The sequence below is a fragment of the Agelaius tricolor genome, unplaced genomic scaffold (assembly GCF_023055355.1).
Source record: "Agelaius tricolor isolate 1412-34295 unplaced genomic scaffold, bAgeTri1.0.p SCAF_27, whole genome shotgun sequence".
Taxonomy (NCBI): Eukaryota; Metazoa; Chordata; class Aves; order Passeriformes; family Icteridae; genus Agelaius; species Agelaius tricolor.
In genome coordinates, this window is record NW_027269287.1 from 3,615,984 (window position 1) to 3,641,685 (window position 25,702).

General features: G+C 36.8%; 1 protein-coding gene and 1 long non-coding RNA gene across 7 annotated transcripts; one reads left to right on the forward strand and one right to left on the reverse strand.

Moving 5' to 3' along the window:
- Window positions 1–8,327: 8,327 nt before the first annotated feature.
- Window positions 8,328–12,816, reverse strand: LOC139600512 (uncharacterized). Its single transcript, XR_011682588.1, has 2 exons — window positions 12,727–12,816; window positions 8,328–12,135 (listed from the first exon to the last, which is right to left on the reverse strand). It is a non-coding gene; the product is annotated as an uncharacterized lncRNA (long non-coding RNA).
- A 71-nt stretch (window positions 12,817–12,887) lies between these two features.
- Window positions 12,888–25,614, forward strand: NUDT12 (nudix hydrolase 12). 6 transcript variants are annotated; one of them, XM_071448748.1, is made up of 8 exons: window positions 12,888–13,126; window positions 13,334–13,383; window positions 13,588–13,801; window positions 16,392–16,984; window positions 17,941–18,108; window positions 19,080–19,193; window positions 20,573–20,772; window positions 22,369–25,614. In XM_071448748.1, the coding sequence occupies exons 3-8, from the start codon at window positions 13,596–13,598 to the stop codon at window positions 22,477–22,479; spliced, it is 1,392 nt and encodes a 463-aa protein (XP_071304849.1). In that variant the 5' UTR covers window positions 12,888–13,126; window positions 13,334–13,383; window positions 13,588–13,595; the 3' UTR covers window positions 22,480–25,614. The 6 variants fall into 6 exon arrangements, with proteins under 6 accessions (XP_071304849.1, XP_071304850.1, XP_071304847.1 ...); XM_071448749.1 differs by lacking the exon at window positions 13,334–13,383 and having other exon boundaries at window positions 12,888–13,082; XM_071448746.1 differs by lacking the exon at window positions 13,334–13,383 and having other exon boundaries at window positions 12,889–13,126.
- Window positions 25,615–25,702: the final 88 nt, after the last annotated feature.

Consider the following 25,702-nt stretch of genomic DNA (forward strand, 5'->3'; position numbering starts at 1 on the left):
AATGTCTCCCAGTGTCACTAACTTACATGTAGACAAATACACACTCCCTAGCTTCTGTATTGCAAACTATATATTTTGTTATAAAATTGAACTGACTTGTACAATTTTAAAATTTATTTGTTTAAACAAAAAATTCTTTTCCCTTGGATAATATTTTTGTTTCCTTTAAGCTCTTCAGAAATCTGAATGATCCCCTGGTTTGTACTCTCTCATGTTTCATGAGAACCGAGGTTGTCAGACCAATTATTGATGTTTGTAACATCTTCCCTAATTTGTCAGACAAATCAGGGAAGCACTCAGCAATTTGTTAGCACTCAGACAAAATCACATTATTAATGGGGGTTTTTGTCCCCCACTCATTCATATACACTAAGTGTTGCTGTGATCCCTTTGAGGAAAATACATACTAACATTAAAATCTTCCATAGATTTCAAACAACACTTTGAATGCATATTGCAATATTGCATAACATAGCACTGTCACACATGCCCTATTGATGGGCCATACTGCCATCCTACATCAGCTGGTTCAGGCACTAGCAGTTAACTGAAGCCTTGCTCATAACCAGACAGTTTAACATAGCTCTCAGGTGGGCTTTACTGCTACAATAATGAGTTTACTAAAGAGTCAGCTATTTTCAAAGCTCAGGAATATAGGTACACTCTTCACCTGGTGAAAAACATACTAAAGAAATCGGTAAAATAAATTTAGTATTTCTGTGAAGACATTGAAATTCCTTAAAGACAACATGAATTTTTCTTCAGATACTTAGTCAAATCAACTAAAATAGCTTAAATTAAAACACAGAGTACCCTGCCTTCTCATTTGCTGTATTTCATGCAAGAAAAGAGTATCCCAGTATCTTTCTATTAAAAACAAAACAAAAAACAAACCAAAAAAGGGGGGAAAAAAGGCATTTTTATATTTTTAACTTATATTTCTGACTTTTAACTTATATTTCTGCAGTTTCAACTCAGTGAAGCAACCAATATATATTTAATTACATGGAAAAGATGATTTAACTGCAAGGCAAATTCAGTACCAAAAATCCAAAGAAAACTGCCTTGCCTGAAATGTACACAAACCAATTCTTTGCAGTGATTTGAAAAGAGCAGTGTTTTATTACCTAGATTACTAAAACCAGACTTGATAAAGCCCTATATTCCTGTGGGTAAAGCTTTATGAAAAACTGACCATCTATAACACACTTCATTAAATTCTTTTTTCTTCTTCCCAGACTGACACAACTACTAGAGCTGCTTAAACTCCTAATGCTAACTATATTAATCTGTCATCTACTGAAAACTTTGACAATTTGAATTCAAAGTAGAAGGTTAAGGATCTGCTGGCACCCTACAAAAATCTTGAAAAAACACATTTTATACACAATGCTTTTGTATTACGTCTTTGTTCTGAATTTCTTCAACCTTCTTCCTCTTACTACGTAAGGTGTAATTAAGGCAGGTCATGGTCCCTACAGTTGAAAGCATCGGGAAGTCATGATTAGACTTACCAGAAACAACATGACCCAATTCACTTTTCTACAATGATACTACACTCAAAAAAGTTTGTGGTAACGCCCACAGACTGCAACGATCTCATAAAAGGGCCTGTAAGTCCAAAAGTTATTCTTCTAACCTCCCTTTAGATTACCTCTGATTTTTTTAGCAATTTCTCTTTCAAGAAGCACGGTGAGAGCACTCCACCAACATTAAGGAGACTTGTAGAGGAACCTCACAACAGTGCTTGAGAAATGTCTCTGGGGACAGTCATCAGCAGTAACTGGTCTCATGCTTTCTGCACTTGAGAACTTGGGATCCTGGCATTCTCTACTGCTGGAATGATTTTAAGGCTAACCAATAGAAGAAGCGTAAGCACACTGAAGCTCAGTGATTTTATTCTCTAGCTGTGCAGCTCCTTGCAAGATGCTAACCATTGGCAAAAGGATAAGCTGTCACAAGTAACAGCATATTGCACCAAGGACTATTAAGTAAAAAATATTAAGCTTAGCAATTTGTTCTGTAATAAAATGTATAAATGTGATTTAGCACAATTATATGAGAGGATGCTAAAATATGGTCTTTAAGATAAACCATTTCAGTAATGTTTTTAAAAATGTTCTCTAAAATATCAACAAATGTCTCAGCTTCGACAAAGAACATTGCACTAGCAAAGATATAACAAGTCAGTAATTAAGGTAGCAGAATTATGGACTGAGATGTTTGCATGTCTGAAATTTTACAACAAAACTTATTTTATTAGATTTCACTTTTCTTGATTTTCTGTATTTATTCTTATATAAACTGTATATAATCACTCATAATTCCATCTAGAAGGAAGCACAGAATAAGCTTTTCATTTTATAGAACAAAATACAACGTTTCTTATGAAAGTAATTTCATGTTTGCAGTCGGAGAAACCACTTGAAACAAGAGATTTGTTTCAATTTGGCTAATATCTCATTATTGTTTACCCCAAAAGCACAAGGCATAGCTGATGTTGTGGTATTTAACTTAACTCTTGTAGAAGTGCTGACAGTAAACGAACAGTAGATGTTCATCAAAACCATTGCTCTTGACAGCACTGCCACCTGCTGTTCATCTTAATTTTGTTTCTTGCTCAATAGTTTCAACTACTGACTTTGTACAGCTAATTTCACCTCATCTATTAGAAAGCTGTGCAATCAACATTGATTTTTTTAACCATTTAAAACGCTGCTCATTATTTCAGTTTCTTATGGCAGTGGATGCATAATTTTCTCCTTCTCATGTTTTTTTTAAATGCACAGAATAATCACACTAAAGAAGCAAGACTTCCTGCCTGCTTTCTGGAAGTGTTTGTTTAGACTCCTCTATGTGTTTCTTAAGATGTTTTCACATAGTAAAAAATTTAAAAGTAAATAATCTAATTAAAAAATTATTAAATTATGTTGTTTAATTTTTAGGCCAACACACGTAGCACAGAAATTCAGGAGATGTTAGATGTTAAAGAAGTAACTTTTACTCTTTAGAAAATAGACCTAGTAAGTTGTTGTGGGATTTTATAATATAAGTTAGGCCTTCAGCTCTATGGTATTAATACACTTCTGTGAATTTAATCAGAGGAGGCTATTCAACAATGAAAGACAAATTATTACATTTCCTTTGCAACTCTGTTTAGAACTAGCCTAGGTTTCTGTACAGACAAAAGAGCAAACAAATTAAAAAATAATTTTATTTCTGAAATTGAAACTTGGTACATGTACATACTTTATTCTTGTAAGTTTGTATAGAGAGAGAAAAAATGAGATGTATGTTTGTGGGGGAGTTTATAAATTTATTTAATTATATGTTTATCTGTTAAAGCATATAACACTGCCCTAAATCTACTACTAAATTTCAGGGGTACTAAGTAAGCCAAGCTATCATGATGCTTGCCTTACATTGCTGCTCAGAATATTGTGTTCGAAGGAAAATGTTCCTTTCCACTGCCTGGTCTTGAAGGTTGAATTCCAGAAAAGTTTATTGCTAAAATACTAAAATGAAGAGAGTGGATTGTGGGATAAAAAGCACTAACAATCTTTTGGGGCAGATGTGAAGATTCAAACTGAGGACTTGTTTCTGCTCTGCAGTGGATTTCCATAGCAAGGTTTTCATAGCAGGGGGGATATAGGGGTGGTTTCTATTAGAAAGTAGTCTCTTAGTAGTAGTTTCTATAGGATACTATCCAACAGAACTGGTGCCAACCCGTTCCAAGACAGACCCACCACTGGCCAAGGCTAAGCCCATCATTGACAGTGGTACTGCCTCAGGGATACCTGTTTTAAGAAAAAGTTACTGCACCAAAGCCATTGCAGCCAGAGAGAGGAGTAAGCATACATGAGAGAAGGAGTTCTACAGATACCCAGATGAGTGGAGAAGGAGAGGTAGAAAATTCTCCAGGTACTGAAGTTGGATTCCATCTGCAGTCCAAGGTGTAGCCCATGGTGAGGCAGCTGTGCCCCTGCAGCCCATGGTGGGCCATGGTGGAGCACAGATCCACCTGCAGCACAAGGACAACGCTGTGCCAGAGCAGGTAGATATCTGAATGAAGCTGTGGGAAGACCTTGTAGAAGACTAGAAGTCCTGCTGGAGAGAGGACTTCCATGGAGAGAGGTGCCTAGGCTGGAGCAGGTTTGTGGGCAAGACTTGTGACCACAAAGGGCACCCAGGCTGGAGCACTCCATTCCTAAAGGACTACAGACCATGGAAGGGACTCATGTTCAAGCAGTCCATGAATAACTGCAGCCTGTAGGAAGGCCTCATACTGAAGAAGTGCATGGAGGAGAGGAAAGATTTCTTCTCCGAAGGAAGATGCAGTAGCAGAGACCATAACTCCCATTACTGTCTCACTTGCACTGCTAGGGGACAGGAGTAGAGAGTCAGAATAAAGTTACGAAATTAAGCAGGGAGGGATGGGAGAAAGCTATTTTTAAGATTTGGGTTTACTTCTCATTATCCTACTCTAGTTAGAATGGTAATAAATTAATTTCCCCAAGTCTGCTTTACCCATGACAGTAACCAGTGAGTGATCTGTACCTATCTTTATCTCACCCATGAAGCCTTTCTTTGTATATTGTCTCCTCTGTCCAGCTGATGTGGAGAGTGACAAAGTGAATTTGGTGGGCATCTGGCATTCAGGCAAAGTCAACCCACCACATACTTTTTATAGGAATTCTTTCTTCTTCCCACTATGCTGACTATAAAGAATCCCTTAGCTAAATGACTGCCCCTATACTGACAAGGAATTGTAGATACATAACAGGGACAGCAGATGGACTGGGCTGACTGAACAAGGACATTTACAACATTAAGACAGTATGGGAATATAAATTACATGTTAAGAGTACAATAAGCAGTCATATGGTGATAGCAATAATTAGGTTCAACTGTTTCCTTTGAAGAAAAGACAGAGGAGAATATGAAAGAATTGTACTATGAGTGACATAAAATAGGCGAGAAATGACTGCTTACTCTATTCCAATAGCATAAGAATCAAAAGAACATACTAGATGGCAGGTTCAAAGCAAAAACAATACCAACAAAAAAACCTTGTTTTTTTCCAAACAACCTGCAATTAAGGTGCTCCCTGCAATTGAATACTGCAGATGCTAGAAATCAATTATTTGGAAAGAAAACCTATTTTTTTAAAACCCTTTCTAGGAAAGATCATTGACTGTTAATAACCATGAATACCACCTCCAAAGTATTCTGCAAATTGTTGAAAGAGGGTCTAAGGAAGAACTCTTGCAATCTTTAACACCATGAGGTATGTTTTTAATCACTGTCAAAGAAGTAATAGATATCTTGGACTTTAAAAATTGAGCAAACACCAGCCTGAAAGCATGCTAAACTATCTTGAGAAAAGTAGAAGAATAGGAAATGACAATTGAATAACAGCAGCCTGGATGTAGCAATTGGAGTAGCTATATTGAAGACATAATTGTGATTGTGTGGGACAAAATTATGGAAGATGTTAAGATGATGAATAGTGAGAAAGAGAAAGCAGTGTAATGAGCTTGAAAATCTGTCATAGGAATCAAGACTGCAGACATGAGCAGATCCAGGAGATGGGCAAATAGTTTAAGCTGGCAGATACAAGATGTTCCACCATGGCTGCAGCAAGGGTATATGGAAATGAGTGTCAGTATTTTCAAGGTTATCTGGTAAAGGACCTTTTTCAGTGCAGCCAATGAGAAAAGGAGGAAGCCATACACAGGAAGATACAGGCACACAAACCTGACCACAAAATGATAAGGAAGGTGGTGATGACAGCCAGGTCAGGTCAGCCACACAAATTGATGAGGAGACATGTGAAGGCAAAGGAATATTTATTCCAGCAAGGTTATCTTAATTGGGAACTTGGTCAGTTGGCAAACCAAAGGAACAGTGGTAAGGCATGAAGCAAAATATACTGACACCTGACTAAGCAAACATGTCAACAGAAACAGTAAACTAACCTTGCCAGTCCAACAGCTGCTGAGCTATCATGCAACTATGGCCACTACTTTGATGAAAACTCACCTGGAGTTTTCAGCTAGTCAGTCTGCAAACCCAGGGGTCCTCTGGTCATTCTGCAAATCCAGGGGCCCTGAACCATGTGGAGTGAGGGAATCAATAGAGCTGTGGAGCAACAAGCAGGGAAAGGGAGAGCAAAGAAAAACAGATAGACAAAAAGGACAAAAAGGGGTACAGTTGTCTGTAAAGAAGTACCACTCAGTACATTAATCTGGCTTAGTCCTGTACTTGATGGCCACAGAGTATCTTGTCTTCTTGCAGCTTCTTATTAAAAATTCTCTTATCTTCCTCTCTACATAATTGATTGCACTGTCCCATGTATATGCATGCTGCAAGAACTCAGTGCCAGGTACCTGGGGGGACCTGCACTTGCCTGTGTGTGAATGGAATGTGGTGCCAGCCATTGGAGGAAACCTGGGAATGTGGGTGTTCCTGGCCCGTGGCATCAGAGACTGGAGTGAGGAGGGGGATCCCAGCACAAGGTACAGAGAGCAAGAGGAGGCCTCTCCTGTCATAGGCAGGAATAGTGCTTGTTTCCAAAATATATGGTGGGTGGCACTGGCGAGAGTGAGCATAAGCAAGATCACAGATCCCAGGAGATAGAAGGCTAATATGATAAAAACAAAGAATTAACTCGGAGAAGGAACAGTTTTATGAAAACTGCTTTGATGACCTAAATCTTTATCCCTGAATCGGTTCCACTATTTCCCTCAGATATATTGAAAGTCTCTTTTTTTTTTCCAAAACAAGCAAAACTAGTTTCCTTGTTTTAAAATACACTTTAATTTGACTTCAAAGGAAGTCATCCTTTGAATTTGAAACAAGCGGCATGAAGATAATTATGATTAAAGCAAAAAATAATTTGCAGGTATCATATCAGTTTGAAAAATAATGTTATCAGATATTTCTAATGCCAACTCCAGGCCTCAGAGAGTCTACAGAACAGGAAGAGTAACAGCCATTTCAACTCAAATTTGCTGCAAATATGACTTCACTGATCATGAGCAAGTACTTGCAAGCCAGACACTGAGAAATTATTAAAACCACTTTTATTAATAAACCTTTATTAAAAAATTCAAATACCAGCTCAGCCATCACCTGAGAAATTTGAGAAACTAAATTAACCAGTCTAGAACTCAGGGAGCTACGCTTCCAAATTTATAAGTGATCAGTTAAACACAAGTGCTTAACAAATGCAACCAAATTAGAATATGGAAGAAACTGAAAATCCAAGAATAATTTGGAGAAGAACTAGAAAATCCTAATCAATCACAAAGCACATATAATAATCCTACCCATACTATAATCATCTTGTCTCATGCCCACTCTAGACACACTACTTCTCTTCCTATAGCCTTCACAGTTTTTCAGGTTCTGGAGACTCCAGCAGATTACTACACCAGAAACATTCCCCACTTGGATTGCACCTTGTGCTAGGTCATTGAACAGCTGCTTCATCTTTCCCCAATGAATCAAGATTAAGCAAGGTGCAGAAGGGGAAAATGGGGCAGTGGTCAGGGATTCAGTCTCACAGAGGAAGCAGCTGGGACCTTTCATAGCAGTGGTCCCTTCTGAAAAAGTAAGCTGTTTGTGCTTCTGCCTTCCAGCTCTCCATATTGTGCATACCATCCCCACAAATTTAATTCAGGAACATTAAGCTTCAGCACTCATCACCTCTCACCCCTACATCAGTTGCTTGGAGAAAATTTGTTTCATAACCATCATATGACAAACCATTTACTTTTCAGGAACATGTTCTGGGCAGATTCTACATGCCTTTTATCTTGTCAGACTGTCAGACACAGCATGTATTGCAGTACCTTCCACAGCTGTAAGAAACTTCTTGCTCAGTTGACTGAAAGCATTTTAAGTTGAAAGAATTCCTATTCTCCCTATTCTCTAGACTGCTGAGGTCCAGAGTTAGTACTAAAAACAGTATTTTGAAATTAACTGATATGTGTAAATGGATTTTTCTCATAATAAATACTGTCATACAGCTTTATTACAGCTCTTTCCTACAAGAAAGTAAAAACTCCCACCAAAAGGATTCCATCTCTTCAATACCAAGAAACTCATATTTAGACCAATGGGTGCTTTGGATCAGGCCCTTTAGTATCTGCCCAAATGTTTCCCAGGGACGACTGCTTGGAAACTAATCAGAGAGATGCTTAGGAAAGGCACTAGTTGTATTGTCCCAAAGTCCTTGTTTACAACTTCAAAGCATACTATTGCAGAATGCTTAAGTGCCTGATAATACTGATTTCTGCTTCCCTCATAACAACTTTGACTCCTTAAAACAAATCAAAATTTTATTTTGATACTAAGAAGTGCGAAAAGCATAGTCTATTACAATACACTAATCACAATGTACATAAACTAAAATATTTGACAACACGGTCCTTTCACATATCCAGTGTCTCACTTTTTTCACTTCAAATGAACAACTTAAAATCAGAACTTCTTTTAAACTTTACCTAGCACATCAACTCTGAACAGAGCCTTCATGAAACATGGGTGGAACTAAAAGGTTAAGAATGAAATGCAAGCCCAAATGAAGAACTAACAAACCTTTTGTCATATTGTTACTGTTTTACTGAAAAGCATTAAAAATAGATAATTCTTGTGTGTAACCTAGCCCCTACACTAAAATGGGTACAATTCAGATTCTCGCTCTAAAGAATCTAGACAATATAAATATAAAAATAATGACATTTTACATTATTTTTAATAATTCTATTAACCTAAATGAGAGTTATTGGTGTCTTTTTCAGACATACACCTCAGCTAAATCCCAAGAGATTTAGAAGGTAACTCAGACCAGACAGAAGCACAATTGTCTCATTTCTTGCAGGCACTCCAATACTTATTTTTCCCAATCACTGCAGTGCTCCCGATGGCATTTAGGTACACTCTTTACAGCACATGCAATTTTTAGCTAAAGGCTGCAGCACCAAATGAATAGGGCATCAAGACATTCAGATACTACTCCTTGACTGCTGTCCACAGCAATCAGCAAGCATTTTGAAAAGACTATCGTTAGTCACTATCAACATGGAGCCATTTCTTTCAGGATCAGTGTAAATTAGTGATGTTGCATTCATTTCTATTCTCATACTGACAATCTTGGACTCCTGAAGCCTTGCACTACACCTCTACAACCATGCTCTCCACTACTGAAGAGCTAACAGATTCAGTGAAGTTGAATGAATACTGGCCAGTACAGGCTTTATTTTCTATAAAATTCAAGAACTATGGCACAGCTACATTTAGCACTGTTTTGACCTCATCAGTGAGTTTTACTTAGCTCTTGACTACACCAAAGCTAAAAACAGCTTTTAAAGCAAGTTACTATTACATATTTCCATTCTAAATAGAATTAAATTGCCCTTAGAAAATTCAGCTCAGTGATTATTAAATAGAGATTGACATATTCACAAGAATTTGTAACCTTTTATCCAGTGAAGTAACTACATCTGTTAGTAGAAACAAATTATTTTCAAACTCACAAGTTTGTATGTTACTGTTCTAAATGACAAAATAGCATTGGCTTTTGCATCTATGTATTGACTTTTGCTAGTTATTATTGACCACAAAGATTTTGATATGGTACAATTTGTAATTCCTTTAAACTGCTTTTTGGTACAATATAATCTGTCATCTAATGTATGCACTATATAGCTTACATAAATAGTAGTGTGATAAACATATATCTTAGGCCTTATCACAATACTAAAATAGAGGTTATGTAATGTAAAAATGCTTTTATTGGTGTAAGTATCTCAGATATTGGTGTGAAATAGCTTTGCTGTTTCTCACAGTTGTGGACTATCTTATCTGAATTACAACAGTGACAAGGACCAGGACACTTAAGAGAAAAATTTACTGCTGACTCTCCAGTTATTAGGAAGTGTCAAAACAATAGAATGGACCCTCCAGAAGAAATAAAATATATTGATTTAATCTACAGGATGGCATGTCAAAGGTTAAAACCAAACAAAAGAGTTCCTACTCTTTTGTAAACTCACAGGAATGTTTCAATATGTATAACCCTCACTAATAAGCATTTAACCAATGTAACGAAACATATGTAAGAAAATTGTTTGAACCTTATGGTATACTTTTGGCAGATTGTCAAGCACCCCAGCAGTGGATATTGTCCCTTTTATCTCTTATTAAACTTTTATAAAAAATTTTCAAATAGTGACCTGTTTCTCACTGTTACAATTTTGAAGTCACATTGAACTTATTATAGTTACTGGTATTTTAAACAAGGGGTACTAAGTTGTTTTCACAAGGATGCACTTGAAAATGACATGAATTCCACCAGAAGTACTTAAAATCATGGACCTTGGGAACTGCTGACATGATATCAGGACACAGAGAGTGTATCCTACCATCAGCAAGACATAAAAACCTTCTTCCTTTTACTATTTATTCCTGTTCATACATTACTAAACTTCTGCAATAGTCTTGAATCACAAATGACACTGCTCTTGAGTAATAGGTTATGTAGATATATACATGTACCTCTATATATACATACTTTTATATATGTATGTATCTCCAGCTAAAACTCTATTGCTAAAACAGAAACTTTATGGAGCTTCTGAGAGCCACATTTAAAAAGAAGCTGATGACCAATCATGTTATTATTTGAATACAATGGTGAATATCTCACAAAGATTCATATGAGTTAGCTATTCATGTTTAATACAAATCCAAGTGGGAAAACCAAAAATGTAATACTGATGGAAGAACTGATGAAGGGGCTAAGAAGGCCTGTTCTATTGATAAAGGGGCTAGAAAGGCCTGTTATGGACAGTTCCTGATAAAAACAAGCACTGGTCCCTGGTAAGAGTAAGGACTAGTTTCCTGGAGCATCTTAAACTGGCTTTGTGGTCTGGAGAAATGCCAAGGGTCCAAGGAACATGCATGAAGAACAGAGATGAAAAGTTCAGCATGAAGAAGAGAAGCTTACTTCATCCTAAAGCCCCCAGCCCATGACCACCAGGAGGCACTACACAGGAGCAATCAAAAGGAGCTAAAGGTGGGGACTATGGAAATTACTTCCCAGGACTCATTATAATAAAACCTGCTTTTCTGGGGAAATGTTATGAATATGTATAGACTTCTCATAATTATTTTGAATATGAAATATCTTTGTGTATAAAAGTGAGGTAAATGACAACAATGGACGCACACGTTTGTGGTGGAGTGATCCTCCATGCGTCCAGTGCGCTGAATAAAATACCTACTTTTCAGCCTTGTTGGTTGTGGAGTCTTTTCTCTGCATGTCAGAATTGGTTTTAGATTAACCTTTGCATTCCAACTTTAGGCAATGGGAATAACCGCAATCTGTTTTGCAGGATTACCCTGTACAGTACAAAACTTTTATTCTGACATTTCAAAAGCTACACCTTTTTTTTCCCCTGCACCCTCCAGGTGCAAATGCATTAGGACAACAGTTCCATGTTCATTTCTATAGGACTAATATTGCCTCGATTTTCCAAGGTTTTTCTTAGTGAGAGGGAAGCTAATGTCTTTACATACAATTTGATGGGTGAAGGTGTGGGTGTTAGCATCTTTGAAATGGGTCACAGTCTCTCTACTAACTTTGGGCAGCAGGTTTGTTGCAGAGCCCAGACTGCTTGGCTCCTGTGAAAAATGTCAATCGCTTGTTTCTAATTTTTTTTTTAAGTTTAATAGTAATAAAATGGTTATAAAAATAGTAGTATAATTAGAGTAATAATAATTTGGACAATTTGAATTAGAACAATATGAGACAATAGAAACAAAGAGTTATGGACATCTGGGTACCTTTTTCTGGACAGCACAAGCCCGAAAAAGGACACCTGTTAACCCTTAAAAACAATAGCCTGTTGCATATTCATACACTTCATACATGATGCATAAATTCCATTCAAATACAGGATTCTGTCTGGTCATCATCAACTTCTTCCTCCGAATCCTAACAGCGCCTTCGAGGCGGGAAGAAGTTCGTTTCTTCTGATAAGAGGGCAATAAATTCTTTTTCTCTGAAAGATTTAGGTGTCCTGTGGCTGCTATCTCACTACGAGTCCTTTCTTTAAAAAAAGTATCCTACATAACATAGATTCTATTTTAACATTTCCTATAACCTAAAACTATACTTAACACACTACTGAAGAGAATTAATACAGCACTACTTTCTAACACAACACATATAATATTCATTTTAATATTTGCAAAAAGGCAATTATAAAATATACATTTTTCACACTCCTGGGACAGACAAGGGTCTGCACAAGCCTGAAATTCTGATCTTTGGGGTAAAATGACAGTAGATTCAAGGGGGGATACGTGGTAGGTGGTTCCTAAGGTGGTACCTTCCTAGTACCTCAGCAATGGGGAAAGGAAGAGGGCCACATATAGCTGAGAGTTTGGAATAAAATGAGGCTGCGCCCTCTGAAATTTCAAGAGAAAAAATCCCGAGGCCATGTGCCCCTGTGGAGCCTCCCCCTTTATTCGAAAAAAAGTTGAAGGACTCCCCTTTTTGGACATAAACCTCTGGTGTTCGTAGAATATTCCTGACTAGTCAGGACACACCTCTGGCTGATTACATCATTCCGATTTCGCCGCTAACTCTTCTCCCCTGCCATGTCAGTAGCTGCACCTTTTCCACAACTACTTCCGCATTCTCTTGCCACCCACCTTTGCCTTCTGCTAGCGCGGTAAAGCAATGCTAAAAATCAATCTGATCATTTCCTTATAACCACTGCTGCCCGGCGGACAAAATGGCTGCTTGCCCTTTAACCCTGTGTATCGACCCAACCCATCCAGCAGCGGTGCTCGGGGAACGCCTGGCAATTTCCTCCGGGAACACGCTGCGTCTCAAGCCCGGCGCCCGCCTGAAAGGCCGGGCGTGGCAATCGCGGTCGGCTCCGCTCAGCCCCTTTCGGCCCTGCTCCGTCTCTCTCGGGCTCGCACTGGAGTGGGCCTTCCTCCGCAGCGCTGCCGGGCGCGGTGGGAGCGGCACAGGGCCTGGCCGCCCGCGGAGGCTGCGCACGGTAACGTGGCCCCGCTGTTGAGGTCGGGTCGCGGCCCTGAGGAAGTGAGTGGAGCGGGACCTGAGGAAGTAGAAGCTGTCGATGCGTTGCGCAGCGGTCACGGCAGCAGTGTCTGTGTGTGCGTGTGCGTGTGCGTGCGTGCATGTGTGCGTGTGTCTGTCTGTCTATCTCTCTGTATCTATGTGCCTGTGTGCTTTTGGTTTAGAAACCTTGATGTATTGTTTTCACACTCAGAATCTTCGTTTCCACAGTGAAATCTTCTGGTCCTCAATCCTCTTTAAAACTGGTTTTGATTGTTAAGGTAAAGTTTCACAATGTTTGGAGATGGGTGGGACGAAGATTTGAAATAATAATATCACACCAATCATAAGAATTTCTTGTATCTGTATTTTTGGTAATAATACTGATTTTCTGTACAGGATTAAAGTTCAATCTTTTGCTTAAATCGTCTTAGTAGTGGGAGGTATGCTCTCTGGCACTTTTATTTTCTTTTTTTTAATCTTAGAAGGCACAATGACTGACTTTGAAAAGAACCTGCATCAGGACATGGTTTCTCAGCTGCATGACTTTGCTGCTGCTGGTGACACAGCCGGGCTGAAAGTGCTGCTCAGGCGCTCACCATCACTGGTCAATGCAGCCACAGGGAATGGCTGGACAGCCCTCATGTACGGTGCTAGAAATGGACACCTTGAGGTTGTGCGGGTTCTTCTTCAAGAGGGGTAAGCTGTTTAGTAGAACCTATTCAAGAGCTCTGTTTTGCACCCCCTTTTCGCCCCTATCAGTTTTGTCTCAGAAGTAAATTTACCAGACAGATAATGGCAGAATTTTCAGGGATAAAACTCAGGAAAATTTATTCTGTGTCATTTTATAACTGGGTTCTGCTATTGCATCATGCTTTTTATTTTTGCTAAGAAAGTCTAAAACTTATAAGCATCTCTAAAGTTACTCCTTTGATATTCAAGGATATGTTGTCACTTTTCACAGAGGCCAACAGAATAGAACAGAGTTTGCACCCTAATTTCAACTTATCAATTTCAATCGTTCCACTTAAATTTTTTCTCTAAACTTGATTTGTAAGCCACTTGAATCTTTGTTAGTGTAGAATGTTTGCTGACTCTTCAGTAGGACATCACAGACTCACCTTTTCCAAAATTACTCCAAATGGAAAATGCTTTAAAACTAAGTTAAAATCAAATGCATTTAACTGAGTTTAACATTAATCAAGCCCAGGCTGTTCCGTTCTGAACTCCTACTTACAGAAAAAAGGAAGTTTACTTCATTCTGTAGTTAATGACTAACTTCAGGCATAGCATTCCACATCCTCCAGTAATCATCCCACCCACTCTTGATTTTTTTTCAGTCATAGCCAAGGCCTGTAGCCTCTGCTGGGGCTCAGAGTGGGGCATTAGATGAACCACTGGTTTCTACTATAATCGGTACATTCCAGTATGTAGAGAGTATCTTAGTGCAAGATTTTGGGTATTGAGGAATCTTTTGTGATGCTGGGAAATTTATCAGTTTGTAAATAGGATTATCAGGTTTTTTATCTTAAGCTTTTCTTAATAAAATAAAAGGTGAATATCACTTTTAAATGTCCTTTTCGTGGTTGCTCTGTTAGGCAATTGAATAAGTTCATGAAATGATGCTGTACCCTCATTGCTCTTCTTTTAGTTAATGCTTAGAATAATTATTTTGACAATTATAGTTGCTGGCTATACAAACATGAATGTCTATGAAGAAAATATTTCATAACATTACAGACAATAATTCTAGAAATCTAGTCAGTTGCATTTTTGTCACAGAACTGTAGCATCATAGAATGTTCTAAGTTGAAAGAGACCCACAAGGATTAAATCCAACTCATAGTCCTGCATAGCACTGTCTCTAAGGATCACACCGTGTGCCTGAGAGCTTTGTCGAAACACTTCTTGAGCTCTGTCAGCCATGGTCCTGTGAGCACTGCCATGGGGAGCCTCTTCTAGTGCCCAGCTACCCTCTGGATAAAGAACATTTTCCTGATAGCCAACCTAATACTCTCCTGAGAGAGATTAATTTCATTCCCGTAAGTCCTGTTACTGGTCATGCGAAGAGTTGCTTTAGCAGCAAAAACTTGTAATTTAAGTTTTGAGTAGTTTTCTAAACAGTATACTCAAATTCCCTCAAAAACTACTGAGTTTAATATAAAATCTCAAAATGGTCTTGCCTGTGGTACAGTTAACTGTGTATCAGCAACATTAATAATACTGGCATCTTCTGGTATTAAAAACTGATGAGTCTAGTATTTATTACATAATTTGTAATTTACAGTGACATTTCTGTTTTACTTACCAATTTAAGATTAGCAAATAATTAAATTGTATTATTTTAACCTCCCAGTCAGCCTCAACCTATTTAAAGTTTGGGTTTCTTTTTGGTTTTAGTATTTAAATGTATGTGATGAGGCAACATATCCCTTACCTGTTTCACTTTACAGACATCTGGGTAACTAAAAATCCCTACAGGAACCAGCTTCTGTCACTAAGGAGAGGGTGTATTCTTGATTCTAATTTTATGGTAAATTATCCAATATCCTGAGTTAGAAGGGACCACAAGGATCAACTCCTGCAGCTGTGCAGGTCATCCCAAGAATCCCGCCATGTGCCCATGTTTGAGAGCGTTGTCTAAACATTCCTTGAAGTCCGGCTTTGTGTCCTGTCACTGGTCATCAGAGTGAAAAGATTAGTATCTGCACCTCTGCTTGCCCTTGTGAGGATGTTGGACACTCCAGTAAGGTCTGTCCTCAGTCTTCTTTTTTCCAGGCTGAACAAGCCAATTAACCTCAATAAAATATTTTATTGTAAATGTTTTGTTGCTGCTTCCAGTAGCTTCTAGAAGGTAAGGCTTGTTAGGCTTCTTTTTTTTTCTTTTTTTTTCCCCTTTTGATTACTGATTATGAGGAGCAGACCTATAGCCTGACTTTTAAAGCTCTGGTTTTGAGCCTTTTTTTTAATGATACAGTATGTGGAATTTTAATAAATTCATTGCCTTTGTACTACTTCATGAATTTTGGTGAATGATAATCTGGAGAGGATCAACAAGAAGGGATCAACAAAAATGTGAAATACAGCCTTGGCAAAGGAAGAAGTAAATTATATTTTATTACCATGATGCTAAACATTTTGCCTAAAGATTATCCCAGTATTGACAGAGTGTCTAGAAGTTCTTGTACCTTAATAGTGTCAGATATGTATGCTGTAAGAATAATACAGCAACAGGACCCTTCCTAAACATATTTATTCTGGTAACCTCAGCTCTTTTCTGTTTATTCAGGTGTGACAGATCCATCGTTAATAAATCAAGGCAGACAGCTCTGGACATTGCTAAATTTTGGGGGTACAAGCACATAGCTAATTTGTTGGCTAATGTGAAAGGTGATCAGAAACCTAGTTGTTTGTCAAATGATGTGAAAGAATATGAAAATTATTTTGGCATGACACTTCTGGACAGAAGGAGTGATAAAAGAACAGATTCTAAGTGGCTAAGTAAAAAACAAAGCCATCCAGCTACAGTGTACATCCTCTTCTCAAATCTAAGTCCCTTGGTTACTTTGGGTGGGGGAAGAGAGAGCTCGCAGCAACCAGAAGTAAAGCTTTGCAGGTTGTGCCACAAGGATGTGGAACTGTGCATGAACCAAACTGAAGAATGTACCTTGATTTTTCTTGGAGTGGACCTTCAGTTTGATATGAACCTGATGGCTGCTTGCAGTGGAAGAGTTCAGCAAGAAGATGAAGATGGGTTAGTTGCTTGGTTTGCTCTTAGCATAGATTCTGCTTCTGCTGAAAAATTTAAACAGAAGCATGAGGACTGTTACTTTCTTCACCCACCGATGCCAGCGCTACTGCAGTTACCTGAAAAAGAAGCTGGTAAGGTGCATAAAATGCAGCAAGTACAAGATGCATAATCAGAAAGATTCCTTTTGGTATTTCCTGAGGTATTAATTCAAAGAAAAGACAAAACACTGCAAAGAAATTGTGTTTTCAGTGGTTTTAGAAATATTTTGATTTTAAAAGCCTGGTAGTTTTGTGAAGAATTTTGTATGTAAGAACATTTGCATTTGCAAAGGACTAATTTCTGCAATGACAGTATTAGACTGTAAAACCTATTGATCATCATGGGGTTTAAACGGTACTATTTAACTATTAATGCGCGAACATTGTAAACATAAAGGGAAAAAAGCTGTCATTACTGAGTTTTCAGTAATGAAATTGTTAATTAAAATTAATAATTATGAAATTATTAATTACAGGAAATGAGAACCTAAGTCCTTCATAACAGTGTGTTGGATACTCATTTGACAAGAAAGTGTTGAAAATTTAGGATACCAAAGTGAATTTGTGTTAGTAGGGACATTAACAATAAATGTTGTTAATGACTGCTATTGTAACAGTTATGTTTTTACATAAGGATAAAGAAAAGCTCAACTTGAACCTTAAGTTTAAATGGAACAATGCATTATTATGTCAATACTTGTTGTAGCCCTAAAATGGTCATCTGAAGAAGACTTGATACATGTAATTTTGGCAGTTTGCCTACACAAAGAGACTTCTGTGAGAAACAGGGTATATTGATCTGGATGAATTTGTTCCTGAATATGTGTAAATTGCCCTGTAGCTCTTTAATACTATGTTCTATTGTGTTTGCTGTGCTGCAAAGAAAAAGGTCTGCATAACTCATTTTGCTCAACTTCTCCTGTAGCCATAATTATGATTCAAACCACACTCTGATTTTTTGTGTTAAAACTCAGTATTTGATTTTTTTTAAAAAACCTTAACATGAATTAGTATTTGATTTTGTGCACTCTCAATGTATTGTTTTAAAGGAGTAATAGCCCAGGCGAGATCTGTTTTAGCATGGCACCAGCGTTACCGATTCTGTCCAACATGTGGGAGTGCAACCAAGATTGAAGAAGGGGGTTACAAGAAAACTTGCTTAAAAGAAGGTTGTCCCAGTCTCCAAGGAGTTCATAACACATCATATCCAAGAGTTGGTAAGAATATTCACTGAGAAGTGGCTTGCTTTTAAATCATTTGCTTGTAAATTGCTATGCATGTATATCAATTTATTTCTAGTTATTTCAGCTGCTTACTTCTGTTCTAGGTCTTCCATACTTGTTTCTCCACAGGCTGTGTGTGTCTCAGCTCTGTTTAGGATTAAGTAGGATTCTCTTTCTTTCAGTAGTCTGTGATACAGAATTGCTGTGAAAATGCAAACCTTATTTCAACAACTAATATCAGTTAGAAGTTACAAGAGTATAAATGAGAATTGGCAGTATAAAGGGTCACATTTTACTTTTTTTCTTAAAACTAGATGACAGTAAAAAGGGGAAAAGATCACAAGTTGATAGGGCTGCTTAGACCAATAGGAGAAAATATTATGTTAGTAATATTTTAAAGTTTTACTAGTTGGAAAGAAAAAGATACAATGACCAGAAGTGAGAAAATTTGTCAAAGTGCAACATCATATGAGAAACCGATAGCAAAGAGTAAATGAAATCAAAGGTGGAAAGTAGTCAGTATTTAGTCAGTATTTATGTTGTCAGCAAAGTGTCTAGTTATTTGGTGTTTAGTCAAAAAGACATTCCTCAGACCTCTGTGGTGAAGAGACGATGATAAACGAGTTTGTTGCAGAAACTGTTGGTATATGCTGGATGCACAGGTTAGTATTGCTGATTAGTACTGACTCTTAGCAAATTGTGTCCTTTGGTTACAGGTAATTTCTGTCCTGCATTTCAAGCCTTGGTTAGTTAGCTGCTTCTATTAAGCATGTATGTTGCACAACCATATAAAGAGGTATCTTGCATGGAGGGTAACCCCAAAGTGAAATGAAATAACAGCTTACTCTGGTTATGATTTCAATATAATTTTTGCCCTTATATGCATTAGTATGGAATAGACTAGAAGTTTTTACTGCATTAAGTCTCTCAAATGTTGAAATATATTAATTTCATGTCCTTTCCAGATCCTGTTGTGATAATGCAAGTCATCCATCCAGATGGCAACCATTGCCTTTTAGGTAGGCAGAGGAGATTTCCCCCCGGAATGTTTACCTGCCTTGCCGGATTTGTAGAACCTGGTGAGTAATTTTGTTTTCCTTTATCAAATGTATTTTCTCAATGAAAGTATTATACCTTTACAATTACAGAGAACTATAATTTGTGTTATCTCAAATTGAAGTTTTTTTGCTTCCTGATAGATGAGTTGTTACAATGAATATACCCATTCTGTACTTTGCAGCTGTTGATTTATTTAAAAAAAAGCAAAGAGCAACTTGAGTAAATAAAAATACTGAACAGTTTTCAAATCATGTAGTCTTAAATCACTACTTAAAATAAAAAAAAAATTATTTTAAAACATGTCACCTTGGCCGGTGATACTTTAGGCAAAGGATTTTAGCATAGGAAAAGTAAGTGTTAAAGTCTAAGTTAAAGCTAACATGAAGTTAAGCATATACTTACATGTTTAGGGCCTGATTGATTCTGTGGAAGATAAGTAGACATTCCATAATTCTGAAAGAAAGATAAAGAGATTTTTCAATAGCTATGTCAAGCAATAATAGTTGAAATTAGTTACAATTATAAGTACCTGCAGATCAACTTGCAAAATATTCTGTATTGTGAATAGATCTTTATCACCAGTGAAATTATAGTGAATAAATATATTCAGTAAACATGTGCAGGTTGACATACAGTGACAGCATGGACAAGTTTATTCAGGTATCATTTGAAAGAAGTCAAGATATTTATTTCTGATGGATGGACATGATTCCTTTAATGAACCTGTAAGCAGCGGTTACAGCACAGTGCATGTGCGCCTATGTAGGCTAGTGACCATCAGCATTCCGCACACATGCATCTACAGTTTTCTATGGATATGGAAGCAGAGCTTTCCATTGCAGTTTCAATTTACAGTATTGTCTGCATGTATTAAGAGAATGAAGAATGAGTCAGGCAAAGGGAATAATACAACACAGAAATGTTAGCAAGTATTCTAAATCTCTGTTTTCTTACTATTGTAATTCTAAATACTGATTTTTCAAGTTGTAGTACATGCTGTTGCAATCATACTGAAAATCCAGAAATTAACACAGTGCTAGTTACAAATGAATGTTTCAAGAATAATTATAGGAATTATGTATTTTCTACTCAATTTTTGACATTTTAGATATAGTGATAATGCTTTATGTGCATAAGGAATTATCAATTCAGAAAATAAATATTATTGTGGAGAAATTACTACACTTTATTTTCAAAGTTCCATTTTGCTTTTTTGGCTGTTTTACCTTATTGGACTTTTGTGTCTTGTGCTGAGGTCTTTGCCCTGATCTGTGAACTAGATCTTTATAGATAATTGCCTTGGGCAGTTCCAAATCTTTTGAGTCAGTTCAAAGCACAGCATGTGATCATTGCTTGGAGTATTTTCATGAGCTGCTTGTTCTTTGCCCTTTTTGATAAGGTGAAACCATAGAAAATGCTGTTCGAAGAGAAGTAGAGGAAGAGACTGGAGTCAAAGTTGCCCATGTTCAGTACATATCTTGTCAGCCGTGGCCAATGCCTTCTTCCCTCATGATTGGCTGCTTAGCTGTTGCAGTGTCCACAGAAATTAGAGTTGACAAGAATGAAATAGAGGATGCCCGCTGGTTCACTAGAGAACAGGTGAAGTTCAATTTCATTTTCTTCTTCTATTGATTAGTCTGTGACTGTATTGGTTCTGGCATACAACAGACACTTGCTTTTTCAGCAAGTCAAATAAGCATGTGTACTCTTCATTTTATCATACAGCAGAGCTCAGATTAGTGGAGTAGGGGTGCCTTAGGGCTGGGATTAGTGGAGTAGGGGTGCCTTCTAGCAGGAGGTGGCCTAGTGAGGCAGAGGGTTGGTTTTGCAGTCCTGTTAGGAGGGTGGCTAGTCATAGGGGGAAAGCTAGGGCTAAGTTTATAGATAATTGGGTGGTTGGGGTACATGTGTAAGGCAATAGGCCTAGAAGATTAATGAGTAGGAAAGAAGATTATGAGGGATGTTAAAATTAGGGCTCATTTGTGTCCTTTTCTGTCTAGGGGTATTATTAGTTGTTTTGTGACTAGGTTGGTAAAACATAGTTGGAGGGTTGAGAGGCAATATAATGTCGGTGTAGGTTAGACACAACCAGAAAAAGATAGGTATTCACAGTAATGTCTGAGCTACTTTCATGTTCATTTTATGAGGTTTTTGCCAGTTTGCTCTTCACCTTTCCCTTCTGTGAGATAGTCAAGTTATTTTAACCTGTGTCCTTAGCAAGCCTGTGCTTTTCATGCAGTAGTAGTATTTAATAGCATTATTCATTACAGTTTCTCAAACCAGGCATGCTACCAGATATGCTGTGAGGGTGGAAGTTAAAGTAAGGACTCTGGGAATTAATTAGATTTAATATCTTTTTTTTTCATGCAGTACTATTTTAATACTCTGTTATTAAATGCAGCTTACTGTGCATTAATAAGAAATCCTACATTTAGCTTCCATCAGTAGTTAAAATACAGTCAAATAAAAGTGAGGCAGAAAAGACTTTCACAGAAATATTTCGGTTCATGAGTAGAAGGAAAGGTTGCTTGCACAACTTAGTTTTCACAGGTTTTCCTATAGACAACTTAGAAGCTAAGCTTTTAATAACACTGGACATCTGCCTAGCTGTTCAAAGCATTTTGACTGCAAGTCACCTTGAAGGCAAAGTTAATCACCTACAATCTCAGTGTGTTTCTGTTAACACTGGGAGCATTATTTTAAAGGAATATCAGTTCTGAATACAACTAGTTGCATGCAGATTGGCATACAGCTGGAAATAAGCTTCAAAAATGTGATGAAAGTGAATTCACATGTTACTTGCAACTTCTTCAGATGACCAAGAAAACACATCTCTGTGGCACTACATGTAAACATTAAAAAAAATATTTTTGTCACAGTGTAGAGCACCATCTGGTGGTCCTTGCCATAAAAAAGTTTCGCAGAAACCTTAAATAATATATTAGTGGTCTCCACAGTTCTGTTAGGAAGAAGGTATCCTTTGGAGCACATTAGGCTCAAAAATGTCATAATTCACACAATGTTGGACTTTCTCTGCATTTACCTTGGAGAATCTCTTAGTAGCTCTTTAATAGGTATAGCAGTAGCAGACTGATGGATCATTATAGGAAGATAATTTCTGTATTAATACAATGTTAGATTCTGTATAGTTTATAATGCTATCTTCTAAAGTTAAAAAGTCTGCTTTTATTGCAGGTCGTGGAAGTTCTCATTAAAGGAAACCAGCGTTCTTTCTTTGTACCACCAAGTCGAGCTATTGCACACCAGTTGATGAAACATTGGATTGGAATGAATGCTAATCTTTAGTTCAAATAATTGATTTCTTTAAGTTACTTCTTCTACTGAATGCTTAATTAGGAACAAATTAGAACTTTTTGTCTAGTGAATGTGTAACCAAGTGATTTTCTGAGCCTTTACGTTGGTTCCAGAGCTAAACCATGCAATCTTTGTAGGTGTTTTCAGACCTGAATTAGATTTGGACAAAACCCAATAATTATCTCAAGCAAGCAAGCACCAAATAAGTAGAATTGGTACCTTGTTGAGTACAGGCTGTGTTTCTTGTTCTAGAATGAAATTATTATGCCTTTTTCTTTACACTTTTTATGTTTGATTTGGTCTTCCCCCACTGGAAGGATTCACAGCATTACAAAGAGGGCTGTCTGACCTTGCCTGCTCTTTGAATTCTCTACTTACATCTCCTCTTTGGCCTTAATTGTTTCTTTCTCATTTTTGCTTATCTCCATTTTTTAAATTTGACCTGTCGCAAAAATCTACATTCAGTGCTGAAAGCCTTACCAAGTGTGGTTATTTTAAAGTCAGTAGCATATGTAACTAGTGAAACTATGTAACTAGTGAAAGCATATGTAGCTATGTGGTACTTCGTATCTTTTACTTTAATAATTTATGTTAATGCTCAAAGCAGAGCATTTACTCGTACATTCTGACTTGGCCTGCACTTATCTAATTGTATGTCAGCCTGAATTTAAAGGTATAACACAATACTTTGTTTTTGAAAAAGGTGTTGGAGAACCATCCCTGAATGCCTAAGTATTAGTGTTTTCATAAGATAATAATGTACTTATTGATGCTAGGCAGTGAGTCATTTCATTCTCTGATAATTAGAAATGAAATTACAGAATAATGGAGAAGGAGGAACAAGACGTATCTCAAAATATGCACAAAGTTCATTATGGAAATAGAGATGCCAAGATTGTTACTGCTATTAAGAATCTTATATTTGAAAGAAGTATATTAACTGCAGCTATAAGACTGCAGGGATATGTTAATTAAAATATGTATTTATGTGGTTTTAATGCTACAGTTCAGATTTGTGCCTTAATTTATCAAGTTATTTAAGATCGTGTTGATGTTCTAAAAAGAGAAGTATACTGGTTTAATATTTATTTCATTGTGTAATAGTACTCTGTCATTCTGCAGTCATTGCAGTGATATCAAAAGAAATGCAAATGACCTGAAGAAGTTGTAGTGACAAATGTAAACTTATTATTTTGTGATTTGTTTATTTGGAGTAATTTGTTTTTAACAGTGAATGGTGTCACATTTTTTTCCAGAATTCTCAGGAACCTGGAATCAGTAAAACTGTTGTACAAATTCTGATTGTACTTTGTTTTCTCCATCCATGTCACACTATGCTCAGCAGTTTTCATGGGTTTTTTTGTAAGGCAGTACCTAAGAAACTTTAAAGCAAGAAGCCTTCCTGACAGATTTGGAGTATTTGACATGTTATGTTGCTTCATTCTCTTCCTTGTTTTAGCCATATGTAAAAATAAATACAGGCTATTTCTTGTCTGGCAAGGAGAAGGAAACAATACAGTCCTTCCCTTAAAAATTGCTTTTACAGAGAAAGCGAGTTATGGAAAGATGTCGTAGGGCACATGTACCAGCAAGACTGTATGGTACCAATGGCAATTATCAGTTGCAGGTTGCTCATAGAGTAAAAGAAAGTATGTTGGAAAGTATATTGGAAAGTATGCAAAAAGTGGTGGAAGCTGAGCAGTGAAAGGAAGTTTCAACTACTGCTGTGGTGATTACATTTGGAGAGATGAACAAGGGAGTGAGGAGCCAGATGGAAGAAGAAGGATAAAGTGTAGAGCAAATATAGGTAGCATAAAAATAAGTAGTTTGTGGCTTTGAGGTAGCTAAATGTACATGACTAAGACCCATAGGAATACTTTTAAAACTATTGGAATAGTTTTTTTGTAGAAAATTATGGTGAGTGGCTATAGAGATGTGCTTCTAAAAGTGAAACTCCAAACACAGTATCCCTAATTAAAACTGATGTTAATAATCTGCCTAATTTTTTTTTTGAGGATCTGTATACCAGTATATATGTGCAGTTACAATGCTAATAAGTAAATCAAAAATGTACACTTTTATGTATGAAGACAACCAGAAAAATATGATAAAAGGAACAACACTTAAATAATCTCTGATTTTGAGAGTAATCTTTTAATGATCTTTCAGGTTTAATAATTTAGGTATGTCAATGATTTTTAGTCTTTATAGATATTCAAAATCTAAGCCAAGCTTTTGAAAAAGGTTTTGAAGCTTTCTTTTCTTTTTTCCCTTACCAAGAGAAGAATTCCATTTGCAGGGAAGAAGACAAATCTAAGAAAGCTAGTTAGATAAATTTAATCCATTTAAGGAAAGATTTTTCCTGGCATTTTATTGCTTAACTTTCCCTATTTGCAGGTCAGGGTTTAAATTTATTTCAAAATTACCTATACATTTTAAGGACAGTTACTGTTTCCAGTTTACACAGGAAATGTCAAATTGAAGAGCCAAATGCTGTGGTTATCTGGCAACTACAGCAGTTCAGGAAAGTGCCAAATTAAATTTAGAAACAGTTGAAGAGAGTGTAGTGGTTCTGACTGGAGTATTGTATGGGCAACACCTCCAGAAGATCTCAGTAGTTCAACTTCAAAAGACAGCAGCAGCTTTGAAAGCAGGCTGTTTCTTGCCACAAAGTTAATGCAGTAGATTAAGAGAATAGTGTTACTTACTAAAAAGAGTGGGTTTTTTCTACGCTGTGAGTAATTATCTATCACTTTTTTCCCTTTCTTGTACAATGATATCAGACCATAAATAGTACTCATGATATCAAATGTACAAGGCAGAAAATTCTGGAGATGCCTTTTATCCCAGTTTGCCTGTGTACTAAAGAGAACTACCTTCTATGCAATATATAATTTGAAAATATTATGTATTTTATCTGTTTTTATAATAATTTACAGATAATAGAAATAGTAGCTTAATAAAGCAGGAAAAGATAATTAGGTCTTTGAACACAAACCAAAACTGATACTTCTAATGAAACTGAAATCTCATGCAATGTAATGACATTTAATGTAAGTATAATACTGATTATGATATTTTTACAAACTTTGCATTTGTCCTAATAAACATACTTCTTTAAACTCATTTTTCATTCTAGATGTATGTAAACACATGAAAAGTAGAATCATTCCAGTATTGATTCTATAATTTGAACATTATGTTTTCTACAGGA